This window comes from Patella vulgata, chromosome 6 (genome assembly GCF_932274485.2).
Source record: "Patella vulgata chromosome 6, xgPatVulg1.2, whole genome shotgun sequence".
Lineage (NCBI taxonomy): Eukaryota > Metazoa > Mollusca > Gastropoda > Patellidae > Patella > Patella vulgata.
Window position 1 is genome coordinate 15655184 of NC_065884.2, and position 20113 is coordinate 15675296.

The following is a 20113-nucleotide window of genomic DNA, read 5'->3' on the forward strand; positions in this document are numbered from 1 at the left end:
CAATAATAATAAAGAGTTGTTTTCCTTACAAAAATGACAATTCTGCTTTATCATTCACAATATTTGTTGACTTTGCCATCACCGTAGATTGCTTGCTTAGAGGTTAACAAGATGGCGTCTTATTGGTAAGAAAATGAAAAGCTTTGTCAAATTCGTTGAAAACATAGCTGCTTAAACGCCTTTCTAAATCTATTGGTATGAAATCAACGTAATATTTGAGGTCCCTTTAAGTGAATAATAGCCAAATTTGGACAACAATGCAAACAACTCGTTATTTGACATAAAGCCAAGATTGAGAAGAGGGGTTCACTAGTCAGCGGGTGCACTAGACTGTGTAGACTAGTCCGCGGCAATAAAAAAAAGTATTATAATTCTGGGTATTAAAAAAACCCAGCAGGTATGGTGGCTGATTGGTGTTATGTTGTGGTGTCACCCATCATACAGTGACATCCCGACATCACAACAACCCGACAACCCATTTTACATTTAACCTGACAATAATACAACATTTTTACCCGACACCCAGGGCTTGCCACGAGACGCGCTGTGCTCGCGTAAATCTACATTTACGCGAGCGGTTCGTTGCTCGCCCAAAATTTTAAGAAAAACCTGTAAAAAAATCAAAATATTGACAAGTTTATTGCCGAAACTAACCCAACAATGTCAATAACGTCATAAATTCGTCTGTCAAACTGAGATTCACCCAGCTGCACGCGGCATTTCCTCCTTAAATTTGATTGGCTAATGAAGTTACTCGCCACTTGTGTTACTAAAAATACACTTGAGACCTGAACGTCATGACTGATTTTCCTACGAACACCAGTAACAAACGCGTGATAATCGAGTCTAAAGTAAAGAATGTTTACATCCAGCATTTGGCATTCACGCTAAATAAACACGTTTCAAACTAATATTTATCGGTATTTCTTATTTTATCAGAACTTCGGTTTTTATTCCATTGTGCCGTCGTATAATTTTCAATCTGAGCGTAATAATGGCCAAAGGAAACCTGATTGCCCTATCCACATTTATGTCGTGGGGTGAAGAAATCCATACGGAAATTGGTTTTAAAGAAGAGTCGTATGACTGTCAAAAACAGAAAGCGATGGTCACACATATTTACTGCAAAGCTTGGAATAGCAATTTCTTATGATTTTAAATTGAAATAATGTTACAAAATGTGTGCTCACGCAAACAACATTTTGCGTGAGCAATTGTTATTGCTCGCCTTGCTCGCCCAAACCTAAATTTGCGTGAGCAGTGATCTGCTCGCCATCAATTTATTCGTGGCCAGCCCTGGACACCTCAAGATTAAAAATGTCGCGTAAAAATGTGGTATGGACCTGTTAAAATGTCATGATGTCGAGTTGTCGGCCATCTTTCTCTCAATATACAGTTTGATTATGTACACTGATCCTGGTGTTGGTCAAGTAAGTTCCCTGGGATATTGCAGCGTAGTTCCTCCCTTGCAAGACGAAGGGCCCTGCAAAGACCAGTGTCTAGTTGTGTAGATGGGACAAGAACACAAGCCCCTGTGCACAAATTGGTGTGTACATAAAAGAACCCTTCACAGATGGAATTCGATGGAGAAATGTCAGTGTCCCTAGGAAATTTTCGTCATAGCACTCTGCATAGCTTATGGCGGTCTTAAATATTCTGCATAGCTTATGGCGGTCTTAAATAATCCGATTAGCACAGAAAAGTAAATGAAATGAAATGGGGTTTAACGTCCTACTGTTCTGCTCTGAGTGGACTAATGAATACGGGCATGTCCTATATAGTGTAGCGACTGTAGCCTACTATGAGGGAAACTTTGCCCGGATAGCAGGGCTATTGGCCTACTTCAATCAATTCTTGGAAAAATGATTACATACCATTGTCAGTGGTGGTGCGTTGCGTACATACCATTGTCAGGGTTAGTGTATTACATTTCATTGTCGGTCGGGATTCGAGTTTTACATTTCATTGTCCGTGTGGGTGGGTTACATTTCATTCTCAGGGTGGGTGCGTATTGTCAGAGTTCGTTATGGGTTTGCATTTACATGTGATCATCAGTCGTAAAAATGGCAATAATATATCTGCAGACTTGTGAACCCGCTCACCAGTGAGTATTCCCTGAAACCATGGGATGTGCAGGATGAAAAGGGGCAATGTATAGTCGTTTGTCCGGGAAAAATTCACCTCATAACACACTGTGATGCAGGACGGAGGGGCTGACAAGGAAAGCTATCTAGTCGTTCGGATGGGACGAAAAACCGAGGTCCCGTGTACACATTCACGTGCACGTAAAAGATCCCTTGGCAGTTGGAATTCGATATAAGAGTAGGCCGTAGTGCCGCTGTCCGGGCAAAATTTCCCTCATAGCACACTGTATGGCGTATGCCCGTCTTCATTAGCCCAGGTTAGGAGCAGAACAGTAGGACTTTAAACTCCATTTCATTTCATTTCATTTCATTTCATAACACACTGTATTGCATATGCTCGTAATAACCCTGTCAGAGCAGAACAGTAGGATGTTAAACCCCATTTTATTTCATTTCCGTTATTTGACAATACATGAAAGGAGAATTTACTTACTATACTTACTAAATGATAACCCCTTTAGAACCTTTAGTAAAGCTAGCTTGGCGCGTGTTATTCCATTCGTGGATGGATAACCTGTTCACTCTACTTCATGAGATATATAAAGGGTTGGGTGACTTGTGAATCTGAAACTGTTCTTCCGATTACCCCGTAGTAAAATAGTCTTATAATGAAACATTCTGTTATTTCTTGTGTTTGACAGTTAATGGCCTGGAAACCACCCAACTTCAGGACCATAGAATGAACTGACTAATGGATTTAAGGGTGGGGGAGAGGGCAGAATAAGCTCCAACTTTAACAAAAATTATTATCATAAACTAGAGTGTTAAGTTGAAAAAACCCAACAAGGTCTCATTTACACATGGGTGTGCACGTGAATGAACTGTTGGCAGTTGTAATTTGATGAAGAGGCTTCTTTAGGGCTGTCGTTAAGACGTATTTCTCCTATGGCACAGCGTATGCTCTATGCCCATCTTCATTTCCTTTATGATTGTGTTACTTCGTAATCATAATCAGACTATATTCTTAACAAGTGCATTGAAGCTTCTTTTCCTCACCGTATGAATGGTAAAATTGAATTGGGAGTATATAAATCTATGAATTAATTTATGCTCTACAGATGATTGGTGTTTGTTAGAGTCTTGTTGCTAAGACCAAAATGGCTACCAAGAGGCCTGCAGAAGATTCTGGTGGGTCTGGAGCTTCGGCTTCCAAGAAGCCAACATTGACCAGACTAGAACCACTGAAACTTGGATCAATTTGTTCTTTGGTGGGTATATGTAAATCTATTAATAAATTCCCATGTTTGATCCCTTCGTTGGTAGAGAAAATTCATTGGGATATTTTCAGGATAGGTTCCTCCTGAGGGCCTGACAACGGGTAATGTACAGTCGTTTGGATGGGACGAAAAACCTGAGGTCCCGTGTACACATTGGCATGCACGTAAAAGAACCCTTGACAGTTGGAATTCAATATAGGAGAGGCCGCAGCGCCGCTGTCCGGGCAAGATTTCCTTCCTAGCACACTGTATGGTGTATACCCGTCTTCAGTAGCCCAGTCAGAGCAGACCAGTAGGACATTAACCCCCATTTCATTTCTATTAATAAATGTTATTAATGAATGGTCCCTGTCTTATTGAGAATATGTGCAATAGAGTTGGGACTTATAATCTTGTCTACGATATCACCTTTGGTGGAAGTGGACGTAAAACTCCAGGAACAAACAACTTATAATTTGCTAATTTCATTGTCACAAGTAGGCTGTTTCTTCTATGCAATTCAAAATATTTCATGCTGATAACTCTTTCCAATGAAATTCCTTCAAATCTCTGGTAAAATGATGTTTGCTTTTTGAATATTTTTTTTAGGAAGAATTAGATCTTAAGGTACTAGCTTTTCAAAATAAGAAACTTTCAGAGAGAATTGAGCAAAGAAAAAAGGCAGAGGGAGAACTTAAAAAACGAATTGAACAGCTAGAAAATCGACAAAGAACGGATGATAAAGTTCTTATGATAGTTAATCGATACTGGAATCAGGTAGGAAATAATCAAGGATAAATCTGCAATCTGATTAAAACACAGATCCTATTTCGTTTTTATTTTTTTATAGTTCAAAATTTCGTTTTGTCTTCACAACACTAGGATCTGGAAGAGTTGTTATATAAGTCATGGTCTGGCTGATGAGATGGATTAGCCAATCAAACGGTCTGTTATGGCAAGTTCTTGACATGCGATGCACGAAAATGTGGGTAAACCACAAGAAAAGTTAACGCTGGTTGATTAATCAGTGTCTGACGTCATTGAGTCAAAAGCCGCTTGTATGACCCCTGATATTGACCTTCCACTATAACCAGTCAGATCTTCATGTAGTGTAGACCATCGAAAGTATAAAAAAACGAAACAAAACAATAGATCTGTATTTTAATCAGATTGGATAGATCTGTAGATAGGAATATGAAAACATGATTGTGAGTAATTCAAGAGACATTTTAATGTATTCATTTGGTTGTTATTATATCCCTGGGTGTATATGTATATTTAGCAAAAGCTGTGGATTGTTGACAAAATAATAGTACGTTAATTTGAAGGGTGGTGTGAATATACTTTAATCTTATTTTTTTTGTCAAATAGGTTACAATGTGCGAGGAAATTGCATTCGTTTTCAACTATCTGTGTCTAGCATTTAGTTCATGATCTTTTGTCCACCGAAGTCTTAAAGTGACGCTCTTTCTATTTCAAGTGGATGCCAAATTTTAGACTGTTCTGAAAATTATGATTCGTAAGCCAATTTATGTACCGAGAAAATAATTATTACAATGAATGAATCCAATTCATGTTATATTTAAGCTTGATGAAGATGTTCGGGTATTGCTTCAAAGATTAGATGCTGAAACAGCTGATGAAGATGAGACTAAAAGTATGTAAAAAAAACATTTTCTGGGCTTATTTACTCATATATCATCTGTTGTTAAACATAATTATCTTGTATTTCTTAACCCGTTAACTGCGTATGACGTTATATAACGTCCTGGACAACTGCCACTCACCGTGTGTAGGACGTAATATAAGGCCCTGGAGGTATTTTCCCCAACCTATTCTTCGAAACGATCTCACCATGTGTAGGACGTTATATTACGCCTGGTTGAGGAAATATAATTGAAGGGAGACAACTTTATTTACTGTTAGTTTTAATATGGTTTATAACCACTAAAATTTGTATTCAGGAATAAATAGGCCCAAAAATGACGTTTTGCGTCAAATTAATTACACAATAGGGGGTAGTTAACGTCAAATTAATTACACAGTTAAGGGGTTAAAGATACATTCCTACGATTGGCAGTTGTGGTAAATGTGGAAAGTAGAGACCCTCAATTTTACTACAAAAATATTGGATCCTTGACGAAAATCCCTAAAAGGCAACCTGTCTTCTCAGGTGATATAAGGAGCGGTTCTTACATGTATGCGTTGATATAATGGTTAATGGTTTTGAGAACATTGAGATAATAAAACATCCAGTAGACACTGTGATTAGGGTTGGGGAAACATAAGTTGGCAGAGGATAATCCAAGAAGTTACGTAGATTTCGATATGTATGTTAAATAGACAGCGACTAACAGCAATGTATCTCTATTATATGGAGGAAGAAGGGGGTTACAACCTATAATTCGTCACGTTTCATGTTATTATTTGATGGCTACAGAGATAACAACAGAACGCAAATTTCAAACACATAATTCTCAATACTTTAATATATCAGATTCGTCGGTTCACGAGAAACGTGACGAATTACACCCTACTCTTCTTTTATATATTAGGCTACATGTAATTTTATGCTTGTTTTTTTTTTACAGATGAGAGTAGTGAAACATCATCCTTTCTGACTCTTTTATCAACTTGGGATAAACAGGAACTTGAGGATAAACTGAGTCAGAGAGTGGAATTCTCTAAAAGAGCCATCAGTAAGCTACTACAGGCAGTTGATCATTTATTACAAAGAAATGAAAAGCTTCATACGGGTATAGCGGATAAGGTAGAGAAAGATAGAAAAGACTTATTGGCTAATTCTATTAAAGCTGCTGAGGAGGAGAAAAAAGAGGATGAAGATAAAAAAGGTACAGTGAATTTTTCATTTATTTATATGTTGATTTTCCGGCATGCTTTCCCCTGTTGGTGCAGGATGGGGGTTCTGACAAAAAACAGTATCTAGTTTCACAGATTGGGCGGAAAACTGAGGTCCCATGTACAAATTGGCATTCACATAACAGACCCTTTTCCAGTTGGAAGTCGAAATAAGAGGAGGTTGTAATGCTCTCATAATACATAGCACACTGTATGACGTATACCCATCTTCACGAGAGCCCAATCAGTGCAGAAAAGTAGAACATTAAACCCTATTTCAATTTCATTTCATGTTGGTTTTTATTAGACAAACTAGTACAAGCCTCGGACGTTTATGTAATAAAACAAAAAGAATATATATTTAGGATGTGCTCAATTGTCGGTGAGTAATTTTCCAAATTGATGGCATTTAGTCCTGTAACAGTTCTGCCAATCCCGAAAACAAATGTGTGAACAGAATCATGCGTATTCAAACAGTTCAGCTATGGTGATTGGTCTGTGGACTCTTCTTGGGGGATTGGGCAAATTCAGTTTCACAATGTCCAATCAAGTAATCCCATTTAAAGTTAGTGCTAACCAATGAGAAGTTGATTATTATTTATCATTAGTATTCTCTCTAACAGAATGCTATCAAGCCATTTTAGTATTTGACACCATAACAGGCTCCAGCTTCCTCTTTGTGGGTCAGTTAATTATATCTGAATGTAAATTTGATTGCAGAAGTTTGAATCAGGATTAAAGATTGTAAAATGTTGGCCTAAAATTCGACCTTTTCACTCGATTCTCACTGTTCATTGGATTGAGAAAGTTTAATTCTGGAATATTAAATCAAACATCCCCTATGTTAATCCTGGAAGCTAAAAGAGAAATGATTCCCAAAATTGTGTTGTGCAGATGCATGTAATGACTTTATAAAATGATACTTACTAAGTGTTATGAATTACTGTTCGGTCAAATAAAAAAAAATATCAAGGTTCACAGATACTCCCGCATAAGATAAAAAGAGCTGCATGACCTGTTTTTTTTCCTCAATAAATATAAACTCTGACATAAATTTTATCGCATGTAGATATTTCTCCTGGTTACAGGAAGTAACTATATAAAATCTTTTGAATGAATCCAGAAATTTACCATAGGCTCAGTTATCAAATATGCATCCTCTATAGATGTTATTGACAAGTATAAATGATACTGGATAATGATGATACAGAAACAAAGTTATGAGATAAATTTAGTGTATTGAAACATGATGTTTATGAGAAGTCATTTAGCCTAGTAGTGATCCTTTGATAAAAAAAAACCAACACAACAAAAACTTCCCTCCTGTATCACAATTTTTAGGGAGGATTGTTTGAGAACCCGAATATTATTTTTGTATGGCCTTATGTACAATTACTGAATGTTTTGTAGATGAAGATAAAGAAGAGGAAGTTGAAAAGGAAGAAAAAGAAGAAAAGAATGAAGAAGAAGAGAAGTTTCGGGAGTTTGAAATGTTAGTTAAGGAAGAATTAGCGGAGGTTCGACGTGAAAATAAACAACTACATAATCTGGTTACACAGCTTCATCAAAGACATCATGAACATACATTAACGGTGGGTACTAATATCATATTCTATCATTTAATATATAATTGCTAAATCATATAATTCATCAAAAAGAGAGCAAATATCATTTATACTCGTGGAATAAGGCTATGTAAATTTTCTTTAAACTATACACATTATTTTTATATAAGGTTCATAAATTTTTAAAACATGTTTAAACCGATACTTTTCTGGCAATTATTGTGAATATGTAAGATTACTGACAGACCAGTTTGATAAATTATATAGAAGTAGCAATAACTTTAAAAATAAACTAGATTGTCCTACGAATATACTTTTTTTCTGTAAACTTACAGTGAATATGAGAAGAGAATTGTTTTTAAATCATAATGTTTAAGATATAACAGAAAGTTTATGTTTCATTGTAGATCTCAGAAATGCAAGATAAAGTAACAGCTTCCGAGACGGAGATAGCTGAGATCAAGAATAAAGTTGATGATCTAGAATATGAATATGAGAAAGCTGATCAGAGAGCTGAGAAATTGGATCGACATCTTGCTGATGCCATACAGAAGTTGACATATTATGAAGAAACTGGTGTCACTGTAGAAGGTGTTAAAATAGGAGCAGGTGGAATGGTATCTAATAAAAAGGTATTTTCTCATACTTATTGTTCACTTAAAAATGAAAAAATGTTTTTTTCAAATTTATTTGTACTGTGACTGTTCAACTGGTCGATTTTCTATGTTCCACAACATATTTTGTACAGAGTTATTGCCCCTATCAGTAACAGTCTGTAAGCACTCCACAGTTTTTGAAATTTTATTTTAAAAATTGCAGGGATTGTTAAGATACGCCGAAAGAGTCGCGCAACATTTTTATTCACATTTACTGCCCCGTCATCAAAACTGCAAACACTGAACGGTTTAGAAAATTTTAGATTTTACTTGCAAACTTGCCCTTTAGAGGAAACCTATCAGATATTTTTGCTGCCCCTATCAAAATTATTTTGCCTTTACCACTAAACCGAGCATTCATATTGAATAAATTAATTTTAGCTTGATGAGATTTTTGCTGAACTAGAAGAACAGAAGGAACTTGCTGGTAATCGTCTAACAGAACTAGAGAAACTGAGTAAAGATCATCAAGAAGCCATGATAGAAATAGAGAAATTAAAGCTTGATGTAAGTAGTCTCTGTAATACGTGTTTGAATAATTCAGCGATTTATAGACTGAAGACAATAACACATTAGTTTCTTAATGTATTTTATCAATCAAATCTACTCATTGAAGCATATGATTGTCTTAGAGATATACCATATTATGCAAACTGGTACCAACTAATAGTAATTACCTAAATGGGGAGGGCATTAACTTGAGTGAAAGACCCTATATTTTAATAATCCATTCCTCAGTTTAAAGATTTAGTTTGTTTAAATCAATATTCATGCAATAAATGAGAATTCTCTCTTTGGCTTGTTTGGATTGCTGTATTTATCTCAACTTCACTCAGAGATGCCCAGTGGTCTTAGTACAGGATAAAATCTTGTGTCATATTGCATTTGGTACTGACATAAAATTAAATGACAATCCTGCTTGATTTTTCAGCTACAACATCTACCAGAAAATATTATCATTGATACAACAGAGTATAAATGTATGCAATCTCAGTTTTCTGTTCTCTATAATGAATACCTACAGATGAAGACTCAACTGGAAGAGACTAAAGGCGTGTTAACCAGTAATAAAAATACTCATTTACGACAAATAGAGCAAATGGAGGTTAGTTAAATTTTCTCATGTCCATTTTAAAGTTTAAATTTATCTTTACTCAGGCCAAAATTAAAAGATTGTCTGTTTGCCCAAACGCGACCGACACAAAAAAAGCCGCCGAGTCAAATTCTTTTATTGCCGTTTTTGAAGATTTATTTTTTTTAACAGCATTATTTTTACGCTTGACAATGACACCCAAACGCGAAATAATCGGTCGTGAGATTGAACAGCCACTGTCATGTCTATACATAGTAACACAAAACTCGACACGTGATTTCGTAAAATCTCGTTATTTATCGCGATAGTAACGGTATGTGTCATGGCGAACAATTACTTTACACTGTCGTCTTTGGCAGTGATAAAAACCGAAAATAAAGTAAAACCAACCGTTTCGAACAAGTTGCAGTGATTTAACAACAGTAAGATATGGAGGGACGTCTTTGATGATGTCATTGTTGATCATTTGACAACAGGTTAAAGTATGCGACGTTTACTGTTAACAGACGGTCATTAATAACAATGTGTTGTGTTGTACTGTTCTCGTTAATAAAGTTAGAATTTAAATATTGTTTTGTTTTCGCATTTAGTTTTCAAAGTCTGGTCCCCCCCCCCCCCAAAAAAAAAGAATTTGCCTACCTACCCACCCATACCTAATCATCATGAGTCGGGTTTGGGCAAACTGAAATATTTTTAACCCTGGCCTCATTGTAGCTTTTATTGTTCGTGGATGGACTTTTTTGGGATGTTTTTATTTTATTTTTATATGCCCATATTTCACATGGGAGTGCTTTGTCACTGTCCCTGTCTGTTGACCCATATCCAATCACAACTCTTGTAAACAAGAGATTTTTATTTCAAACTTGCTGGGATAGTTTAGCTGTTCATAAGATAAGATTTAAGATTAAAAGTTGAAAATATGTAAAAAGTGCAAACTATTAAGATATCAGTTTAACAATATGATATACTGGTAGAAGGTATAGTCATAATTTAGTGCCACCCAATGAATTTTTGCAGAGTTACTGCCCCTGTCACCTAAACCTCAAACTTGCTGGTATTGTTCAGATCTGATACAATTTTATATGTAGATTTTGAACTTATCCCAGAAAACCTGAGTGTATGTTTGGTGCCTTTTTATACGCCCACATGGAAATGTGGTCATATATTGCCGTCGCCCCCGTCTGTCTGTCCATCCGTCCGTCGTCCACAATTTCTTGTGAACACTCTACAGACTACATTTATCATCTGATTGTTTTGAAATTGATATATGTTGTTTGCATTAGTGACATGAAGAAGCCTATTTAATTTCAATAACTTCCGTTAATTTCTTCTGGAGTTATGGCCCTTGTTTCACTTTGTTGCACCTTGTGAACGCTCTAACAACAAAAATTATCAACCGATCTGTATGAAATTTATATGCATCATTTAAATTAGTAAAACAAAGAAGCCTATTGAATTTCAGCAATTTCCGTTAATTACATCTAGAGTTATGGCCCTTGTTTCACTTTGTTGAATTTTGTGAACGCTCTAATGACAACAGTTATCATCCGAAATTGATATGCATCATTTAAATTAGTGAAACGAAGAAGCCTATTGAATTTCAGCAATTTCCGTTAATTACGCCGTGAGTTACAGCCCTTGTTTCACTTTTATGTTCCTTGGGAACGTTCGAATGACAAAAGTTATCATCCGATCTGTATGAAATTTATATGCATTATTTGAATTAGTAAAACTAAAAAGCCTGTGGAATTTCAACAATTTCAGTAGATTACTTCCAGAGTTACGGCCCTTGTTTTAGTTTTTAGAACCTTGTGAACCCTCAAACGACGAAAATTATAATGTCCTCTGTATGAAATTGTCTATTAAATTCCCCTAATTACCTACAAAAGAATAAATATGCGACAACCCTTGTCGACTGCTCGGACGATTTAGCTGCAGTGGGCGTATGTTTTGTTGCCTGGCAACCTATCTTTAGAGCTGTTTAAAGAAATTATTTTTGTGTACTTTATGTAGAGTGATGAACTGACAAATCAGAAGAAATTACGATCTGAAATGATCCAGTTAGAAGATTTGTTTGCTCAGGTTAGAAAGGAATACGAAATGTTGAGGATAGAATTTGAACAGACTTTAGCAACAAATGAACAAACAGGTATTTATACACTGCAAAGCATTACATACAGTTTTTACCTACATATTGAAGGTATAACAGATTAATCACCAACATAAAAATGGATTCCATTAGACATTCAGTCTCTCTTTCTTGTCAACTTCTGGAAATATTGGCCCGTTTAAAAACAAAAAATATTGAGTTTTCTATTTTCATAAATATTCTTGCTTTAGCTTTTCTTAATTCTCTCTGTAATATTATATTATACTTGAGTCTGATTACTGGAATTATTTTTTGAATTAAGAGGGGTTTTTTGCTGGGATAAAAGTGGTGAATTCTGTATTCATTGTTTTACAGCTACCATCAATAGAGAAATGAGGAACTTGATACAGAGTTTGCAGAATCACAACCAACAGTTGAAGATGGAAAGTGTGCGATATAAACGAAGGTTAAAAGAGGCACAAACTGAAATAAATAAGGTAAACATTTCCCAAGCTTTATAAGGATGGGTGACCAAATCGTCATACCCTTTATATCATAAGGTCTGTCATTGAGTCAAGTAGCGTGAGTTCGATCCCAAACTTGTATGTGACAAGGAGTAGGTTCGCCTGTCTAAAGACCTCTACCTGCAGGTGAATTAGGGAAATAAATTGAACCATATGATAGTCCCAAAATGACTAGTTTAATTTGAGTTTACTTTAAACCTCATTTCTTCCTCTCTCAATGCTTTATACTTATAATGAAAAAACAGTCTAACTTTTAATGGGGTTTGAGACTGGCTGTCAAAGACACAAGTAGTGTTTGAGTTGCACTGTCAACCCATCATCAGAATCAAGTTTTTTTAATTTGTAATATAACATTTTCAATTTCTTTACTTTTGAATCTATCTAAAAGTTTAACTTCTGAAGAAATCTGATGTTGTTTTTGTAGTTAAAAGCTGAGAATACTGGTGGTTCGTGTGCTTCATCCACATCATCTACTACATCTGATTTAAAAATAGAGATAAAAGATGACTCTATCACCACGACAACAACCAGCAGTAAACCTATTGTTATAGAACCTGATGTTATTATCATTAAAAAAGATGATGAAGATTCTATGGATGAGTTTCGTGATAAGGGAAAAACTGACTTGGAAGTTATCAAAGATTTACGTACTCAGTTAAAGTAAGAATACCATATAACTAGCCTAGTAAATGAAATGGGGTTTAATTTCATTTTTTTAAAACCAGCCAGGCTAATGCAGTGTGCTGTAAGAGAAATTGCTTGGACAGCGTTGTTTCTGTGACTGTCATATTGGTCATATTTACCAATTCTAACCAACTTGGTTTATGGATTCAGAAACTGCTTTATATGTTCAGATATTCAAAATATTTTTGTAAATGCTATACAGTGCTTTACAGAATTGAACCATTTCTGGGACTGATGTCCTTTTAGAGATTTGACTTTCACACTTATGTAATATGCAAGAGATTCAGATTCCCTCAAATGACGGTCAGTGACTTTAATAACTGTTAATTGAACTATTTACAGAGGAGGGGGATTGGGTGGCCGAATGGTTTTAACGTGTGTGCTTTAGATCATAAGGTCATAGAGCCAAGTGACAAGGTTTTGATTCCTTGTTTGTATGTGACAAGGATTAGGGTCATCTGTCCAAACCTTGTGTGTTTTCTCCAGATCCTCCCAATTCTAAAGACCCCTTCAAGCAAGTGAATTATTGAAATAATTTGTGCACCCTCTCTCTATTTACAGACGAGCACTAGACAGTCAGAAAGAATTAAAGTTATTATTAGATATGTATAAAAGTGCACCCAAAGAACAAAGAGATAAAGTACAGGTAGGAAATTAAACAATAAAGATGTCTGTCTTGTATTAGGCGATAGAAAATAAATATTCTGGTTTTCAGATAATTCTGAATCATTAAAATAAAGCCGCATGTTCTGTTTTTATTTGAAAAAATAAAAATTAGAATCGATCTCATTAATTAGCACACATAAATGGTTTACCCTGGTTACGGGAAGTAGCTCTATGAAAACCATAGGCTCATTTATCAAGTATACAGGAGCCACGGTGGCTAAGTGTGAGACGCTGGCTCGCTAGCCTGGAGGTCGGGTGTTCGATCCCTGCATTGGCAGAGAAAGTTCATCAGGATTTCCGACGTGGTTTCCCCTTGTCAGTAGTGCAGGACGGAGGACCTGACAAGGACAGCTGTCTAGTCATTCAGAGGTCCCCTGTATACATTGGCATGCACGTAAACGATCCCTTGGCAGTTGGAATTCAATATAAGGGTAGACCATAGTGCTGTTGCCCGGGCAAAATTTCCCTCATAGCACACTGTATGGCATATGCCTGTCTTCATTAGCCCAGTCAGAGCAGAACAGTAGGATGTTAAACCCCATTTCATTTCATGTTTCATTTATGAAGTATATAACCCTTGTAAATGACAGTCATAAATGATACTGGATAATCATACATTCCTATAAACAACATGATGATATAAATGTAGTACCTTGAAATGCAGTGTTTAGCCCAGTAGTGATCGTTTGACAAAACTAAAACCTCCCCCATGCTTCAGTTCTTTTGTAAGGATTGTCTGAGAACCAGAATATTTATTTTCTGTCGCCTTATTGTGAATAATTCTCATCATTTCTTCATCCATATATGTTAATTTATTTTGGTATACATAAATCAAAATTATCAAATACTTGAAGCTCCTTGATCCTTATAATCAATTTTTCAGACAAAATCTTATCTTCCATGGCTTCCTCAACTTTAAAATGTACTCAAATTGATTATTTAGCATTTAATTAAGTAAAAAGAAATGTGAATGGTAGAAATCTCCCTACTTGAATAAAATCAGATTAAAAAGAGGCTCAGGACGACAAATCTTTTGAACATTTTGTAAACACTGAATAGAATTGAACAATGTTCAGACTAATATTCCTGTCAAAGACTCAACTTTCACAATATTGCTTAGGAATCAAAATCCCTAAAATGAAATCAGAAACTTGAGTAGATGAGAAAAATACTGGTTACTATTAAAGTATTTATAAAAGTTTATGCCCAGTATGATTTGTGTCCAAGAAATGATAGTTTATTTCATGAATTTACTTGAATCTAATATTTTTACAAATTTCAACAGCTAATGTCTTCAGAGAAGAAAGCTCGACAAGAAATAGAAGAACTGAGAGGTCACATAAAGAAAATGCAAGAATCTGAGAGAAAAGAAAGAAGAAAGCTGGCAGAGGAAGATGCCATTAGGAAAATCAAAAAGATGGAAGAAACAATAGCTGAACTTACCAAAAGTTTGTCCTCTCAAAAACAGGTTTGTGAAAATCATTTATTAATGAATCAAAAATAGTCTAACTCTGTAAAATGGTTAAAAATTACATATCCTGCAATATGTAAATAACGCAATGTTATGCAATAGTCATTAGTTGTCAGTTTCATCATTAAATACTGTACCAAATACAAAATAAATAACGGCATTAAATTCCTTGTAAAAAACTGGTTTATTATGAAGTTATTTTTAAAAAATTACTGTTCTTATGCTTTCCTATACTGAACAACCCAACAAACAAACATTCTCTTATACATATATTATAGAGATTTATGAACAATGATTCTTGTTTTATTATAGAGAGAAGAAGCTTTACTGAATGATTTAGAAGTAACAGGACAGGCATTTGAAGATATGCAAGAACAGAACACACGTCTTTTACAACAACTAAGAGAAAAAGATGATGCTAACTTTAAACTCATGTCTGAGGTAAATATATTTTTTTTTGTGAGATCTGTTCTAGTAATTTCAAATTTGTTATTTGTGTATCAAATACAGAGATGTTCTGAAATGATAGTTAAATTTGATTAACATGGTTACATAACTCTTTTAATGAGTTTGTGTAGATATTACTTTGTCAAGTATACTTACATGGTTCTTCAAGCATTTGTGGATAGTGTGGAATTTACAAAATAATCTTCTCACAAACATAGAAGCTAAGTTTGTATTTCTGAATAAAGGTTCACAGGGCTTCAGATAGTTGTACAAGTACTAAAGATAAATGATTCTTATCGCCTTTGACAATAATTAGCCAGATAGATTCTCTAAAATATTTCTGGAAATTCTGAAAAGAGAGAAATGGTGGTTGGTGTCCACTCGAAACAAACTAGGTCATTTTGGAATTAAAATATGGTTCTATTTTATTTCAATAATTCGCTTACACGTAGGGGTCTTTAGCAGTGGGAGGAAACCAGATGACCCGAAGAAAACCAACAAGTTTGGACAAGGTGACCCTACTCTTGTCACATACAAGCAGCCCGGAAGTGAACCATACCACTTGACTCAATGACAGGTCTTATGATCTAACGTGCACAAGTTAAACCATTCGGCCGTCCAAACCTTGCAGAAATTCTTATAAGACTTATTAGCAATATGCTGTACATGATTCTAAAATATATCAATTGTTTGATTGGGATTTTCTTTATTTCAGAGAATCAAATCCAATCAAATCCACAAGTTATTACGAGAAGAGAAAGATGTACTAGCAGAACAAGTGGCTACATTACAAACTCAAGTAGAAGCTCAGAATCTTGTGGTGAGAAAATTAGAAGAAAAAGAAAGAATTCTTCAGAATAATTTATCAACAGTTGAAAAAGAACTAAGGTAACTTAATAATACCATATAAAATAAATGTTTTCCAATAAAAAAAAAAGTCTACATGACCCGTTTTTATTTCAAAAAATAAAAAAAGTCTTATTAAATTGCATTATTCAAGAGCTAAATCTGCCTACTGCAGATCTTTCTTTTGGCCTAAAATGTTATATAAATTATTAATTAGACATTTATTCATATGACAAAAAGCCCATAATCAACTCTAAAGACCATTGGATGTTTGTGATTTTGAATGGATTGAAACACGATCACCATTTAATAATTTAATTTAAAAATTGGTTATCAATAATAAGATAGTAAGTTTTATATCTCGTGTTTCAGTTTTACTCAACAAGCTATGGAAATGCAGAAGAGAAAAGCTGTAGAAAGTTCGCAGACAGCCGCCGATTTAAAACTACATTTAGATAAATATCAATCACAATTAAAGGAATCACAGCAGGCTGTATCAGAGAAAACAGGTTCTTTAGAACAAGAAGCTTTTAAATATAAACGTATGCAGGTTAGTAAATAAATTCTAAATTTCTTTTAAATATAAATGTATGCAGGTTAGTAAACACAATGTAAATAAACTCCAAATTTCTTTTAAATATAAATGTATGCAGAGTGGTAAACACTATATGTTACTTTTCGATATGAAAATATGTTTGTTACTGGTAATAAATTGTTGTGAACTGTTATTGGGTTTTTTGTACTTGGAATATGTGGCTATATAAATATGGAAAAGTAGTGAAATTTCTTTTTGTTTAGGTCCTTTATAAATTAAAGACTGAAATGGCAAAATGTACTGCACAAAAAGTAATAGAACCGCTGGTTTATCTTCAAATATTTCTTGTTGTGTTAATATCTAAAATTAAATCTAATCCATGTCTTTACAGGAAGAGATAGCTAAACTCCAAAGAAAATTAGAAAGAAGTAAAAAGATTGAAATGGCTGGTGCGGCAGATGAAGTTTTATTAGAAGAAATAAAAGAATATAAGGTAAAATTAGTGATGCTTCTGGGGCTTGGGACCCTATCTAATCCCATTTTGGCAATGTGTACTTATAGGCAGCATTAGTATGGTGAGTATGGCACTGCTCACTACCATGAGCTTTTGGCGGAGAAAGTTCCTGAGTATTTTCCAGTCTGGTTTCCCCCTTCTCAGTGAGGTGGGACTGATGGTCTGGTAAGCACCTGGTCATTTCAATTGTACGAAAAAAAATCCTGATATGTACACATTGGGTTACATTTAAAAGAAACCTTGACAGAACAAAAAAGCTGTGAACAACATGGTCTTATTGAAAAAAAAATCTATGTTTTATTAAACACTTAACACTATTTCTTCATTTATCATCATTACTATTTCAGGAGCAGTTAACATGTCCATCATGTAAAGTAAACAAGAAAGATGCTGTCCTTACAAAATGCTTCCATGTTTTCTGTCTCGAGTGTTTGAAAACCAGATATGAAACTCGCCAGAGGAAATGTCCCAAATGTAATGCTGGTTTCGGTGCTAATGATTTCCATAGACTTTATTTGTCATAAATAGAATAAAATTGTTTTGTTATTGATAAGACTATTAGTACAGTTGGAAATCGTATGTTTAAGTCTGATATAAATTATCGTAAAAGTATGGTACTGCTATCTGGTGAGAAAGCCATGTATTGTGATGGATATATAACTGAGTTTTTTTTAACCAGATTGCTTAGAGAAATTCTGCTTGTGGTTAAGAAATTAAAAAAAATGTTTGGGAGCCAGTTTTAAAGAGAAATTGAGTATCAGCTAGTATCGATGTGCTGAATCGAAGTTGAATGAATGTGTTTAAAATATTTATTGGACAAAAAGGAAAATACGGATTCGTCATTTATTTTGTTTCATTTTACACATATATTTATTAATCTTCATGTCCCATTCTGAATAAGCTTAATCATTTTATCTTCATATTTATGCCATTAATCATTTCAAAATATTTTTAATCATCTCTGTAAATCAGTTTTATATGTACATACATTCCTGTTCAGTGTCTCAAGCAATTTATTTAATGTACATTTTATTAAAAATTATTCTGCATCTGTTTACTAGTTTGATATTCTCGGTTTCATTTTGTATCATATTTATATAGGATTCATTAAAGATGCTGATTGTCATTTCCATTTTTCGGACAATATTGCTTCTTGTTTGATTAGTTATCTTTGTAAGTACTGAATGGAAATGAATCAGTTTTGGACTGATATTCAACTTTCATAATATTGTAATTTACAAGGGATTCAAACTCTGTCAAATGACGGTTAGAGACTTTAAATTACCAGTACATGAAATTTTGTATAAATTAATCATCTAGTTCATACTCCCATCCTATTATATAATTGATTGATATGAAGGAAGTTATATGTATACTATTGTACATATTAGAAAATATATAAAAATGGTATATTTAAGTTTTAGTTATAGTTACATGTATTACAAGGATTTTATTATTATTGCCTTACTTGACAGATTGAGTAAGCATTTGCTTCTGAATTTCAAGAAAAATCCTTATTTGGTCAAGCACATAATCAAGTTATTTTTACCTGGAGATAATCATTTTAGTTAAACCTCAAAAAATGTCAGGTCCAAAAACTACTACCTGACATATTGAGCTTTGTTCTGGACATGTATTATAAAATCATTAAAAACACTTGTAAAAGTGAAAAATGTGTGTCCGGCAAAACCACCATAGTGAGAGATCTCAATTTGTGCCTGACATCGTCTGACAGGTGCCTTAGTTCTAGGTTTGTTTAATTGGTAAAAGCTATATAGGTTAATACTGCTATTGAGTTTATTTTATGAACTGCATTCAGTAATTGGGAAATATTCAAATAATAAAACACTATTTATGGAGAACACTCACTAGTACTAGTAGTATATGCTATGCAGCATATAAACACAAATAAATGATTGAGTTGCAACCTATTGGAATGGGTAACAGATGGTGGACTTTTTTCATTGAATACGGTAGATAATAGAGACAGTCCTTGTATATTATGTTTAGGTTGTATATATTCTGTTGACATTTGATTATTATGTTTTGATGAATGCATTCTATACTTAAAACAAATACTAACAAATAGACACATTATACTGGTACCGTCAATGTGTGTGAATATAGGTCTAATGGGCATTATAAGATTTAGACACATAAGTATACTGGCATTTGGTTGTTACGATGGAATAAATAACATGGCCACATGTACACACTGGCATACACGTAATAGAACCCTTCGCTTTGGGAATTTGATGAAAAGTGGTCAGAAACGCCTCTTTCTAGGCATGATTTCCCTAATAGCACATTGCATGGCGTATGTCTGTCTTCATTAGCTCTGTGAGTGCAGAAAAATAGGACGTTAAGCTGCATTTCATTTTATTTCAGAATTAAGTTGTTAATGTTTGAAATTTTGAATATACAGTATATTAAATAAATAACGATAAGAGTTATGTCCCTTTATTTTCGGAAAGAAAATGTCCGACAACTAAAATTTTGAAATCCCATCACTGATTCAGACCTGCTGTGTATAAGACAGTTCATGATATTAATTATTTACCATCATTTACATCTGTATCATTTCTTGTTGCAAAGCTAATTATGAAAGAAACTAGTCTTAGTTATTTAGAAGAAATTATATGAGGAATTAGTTTGCAGATATTTTAAAATCTAAACTGTATACTTTGTGTGTAGTGGATAACTATTTCAAAGAAAAAATGTACCAAACAGAGAATTGTAATAAAAATGGATTTAAAAGAATGCTTATATTTATATTATGATATGAAAAAGCTTGGGGAATACAGTGAACAAATAAATAACATTG

General features: G+C 34.2%; 1 protein-coding gene across 2 annotated transcripts; it reads left to right on the plus strand.

Moving 5' to 3' along the window:
- Positions 1–19: 19 nt before the first annotated feature.
- LOC126825705 (E3 ubiquitin-protein ligase BRE1B) lies at positions 20–20049 on the plus strand. Of its 2 annotated transcripts, none has more exons than XM_050555461.2 (19): positions 20–125; positions 3203–3352; positions 3950–4117; positions 4928–4997; positions 5932–6192; positions 7610–7791; positions 8172–8396; positions 8802–8927; positions 9352–9525; positions 11527–11662; positions 11978–12099; positions 12551–12786; positions 13372–13456; positions 14762–14944; positions 15260–15388; positions 16110–16282; positions 16613–16790; positions 17167–17268; positions 17637–20049. In XM_050555461.2, exons 2-19 carry the CDS (start codon positions 3242–3244, stop codon positions 17811–17813), a joined length of 2838 nt encoding a protein of 945 aa, XP_050411418.1. In that variant the 5' UTR covers positions 20–125; positions 3203–3241; the 3' UTR covers positions 17814–20049. The 2 variants fall into 2 exon arrangements, with proteins under 2 accessions (XP_050411418.1, XP_050411419.1); XM_050555462.1 differs by lacking the exon at positions 20–125 and adding an exon at positions 128–195.
- The last annotated feature ends 64 nt before the right edge of the window (positions 20050–20113 follow it).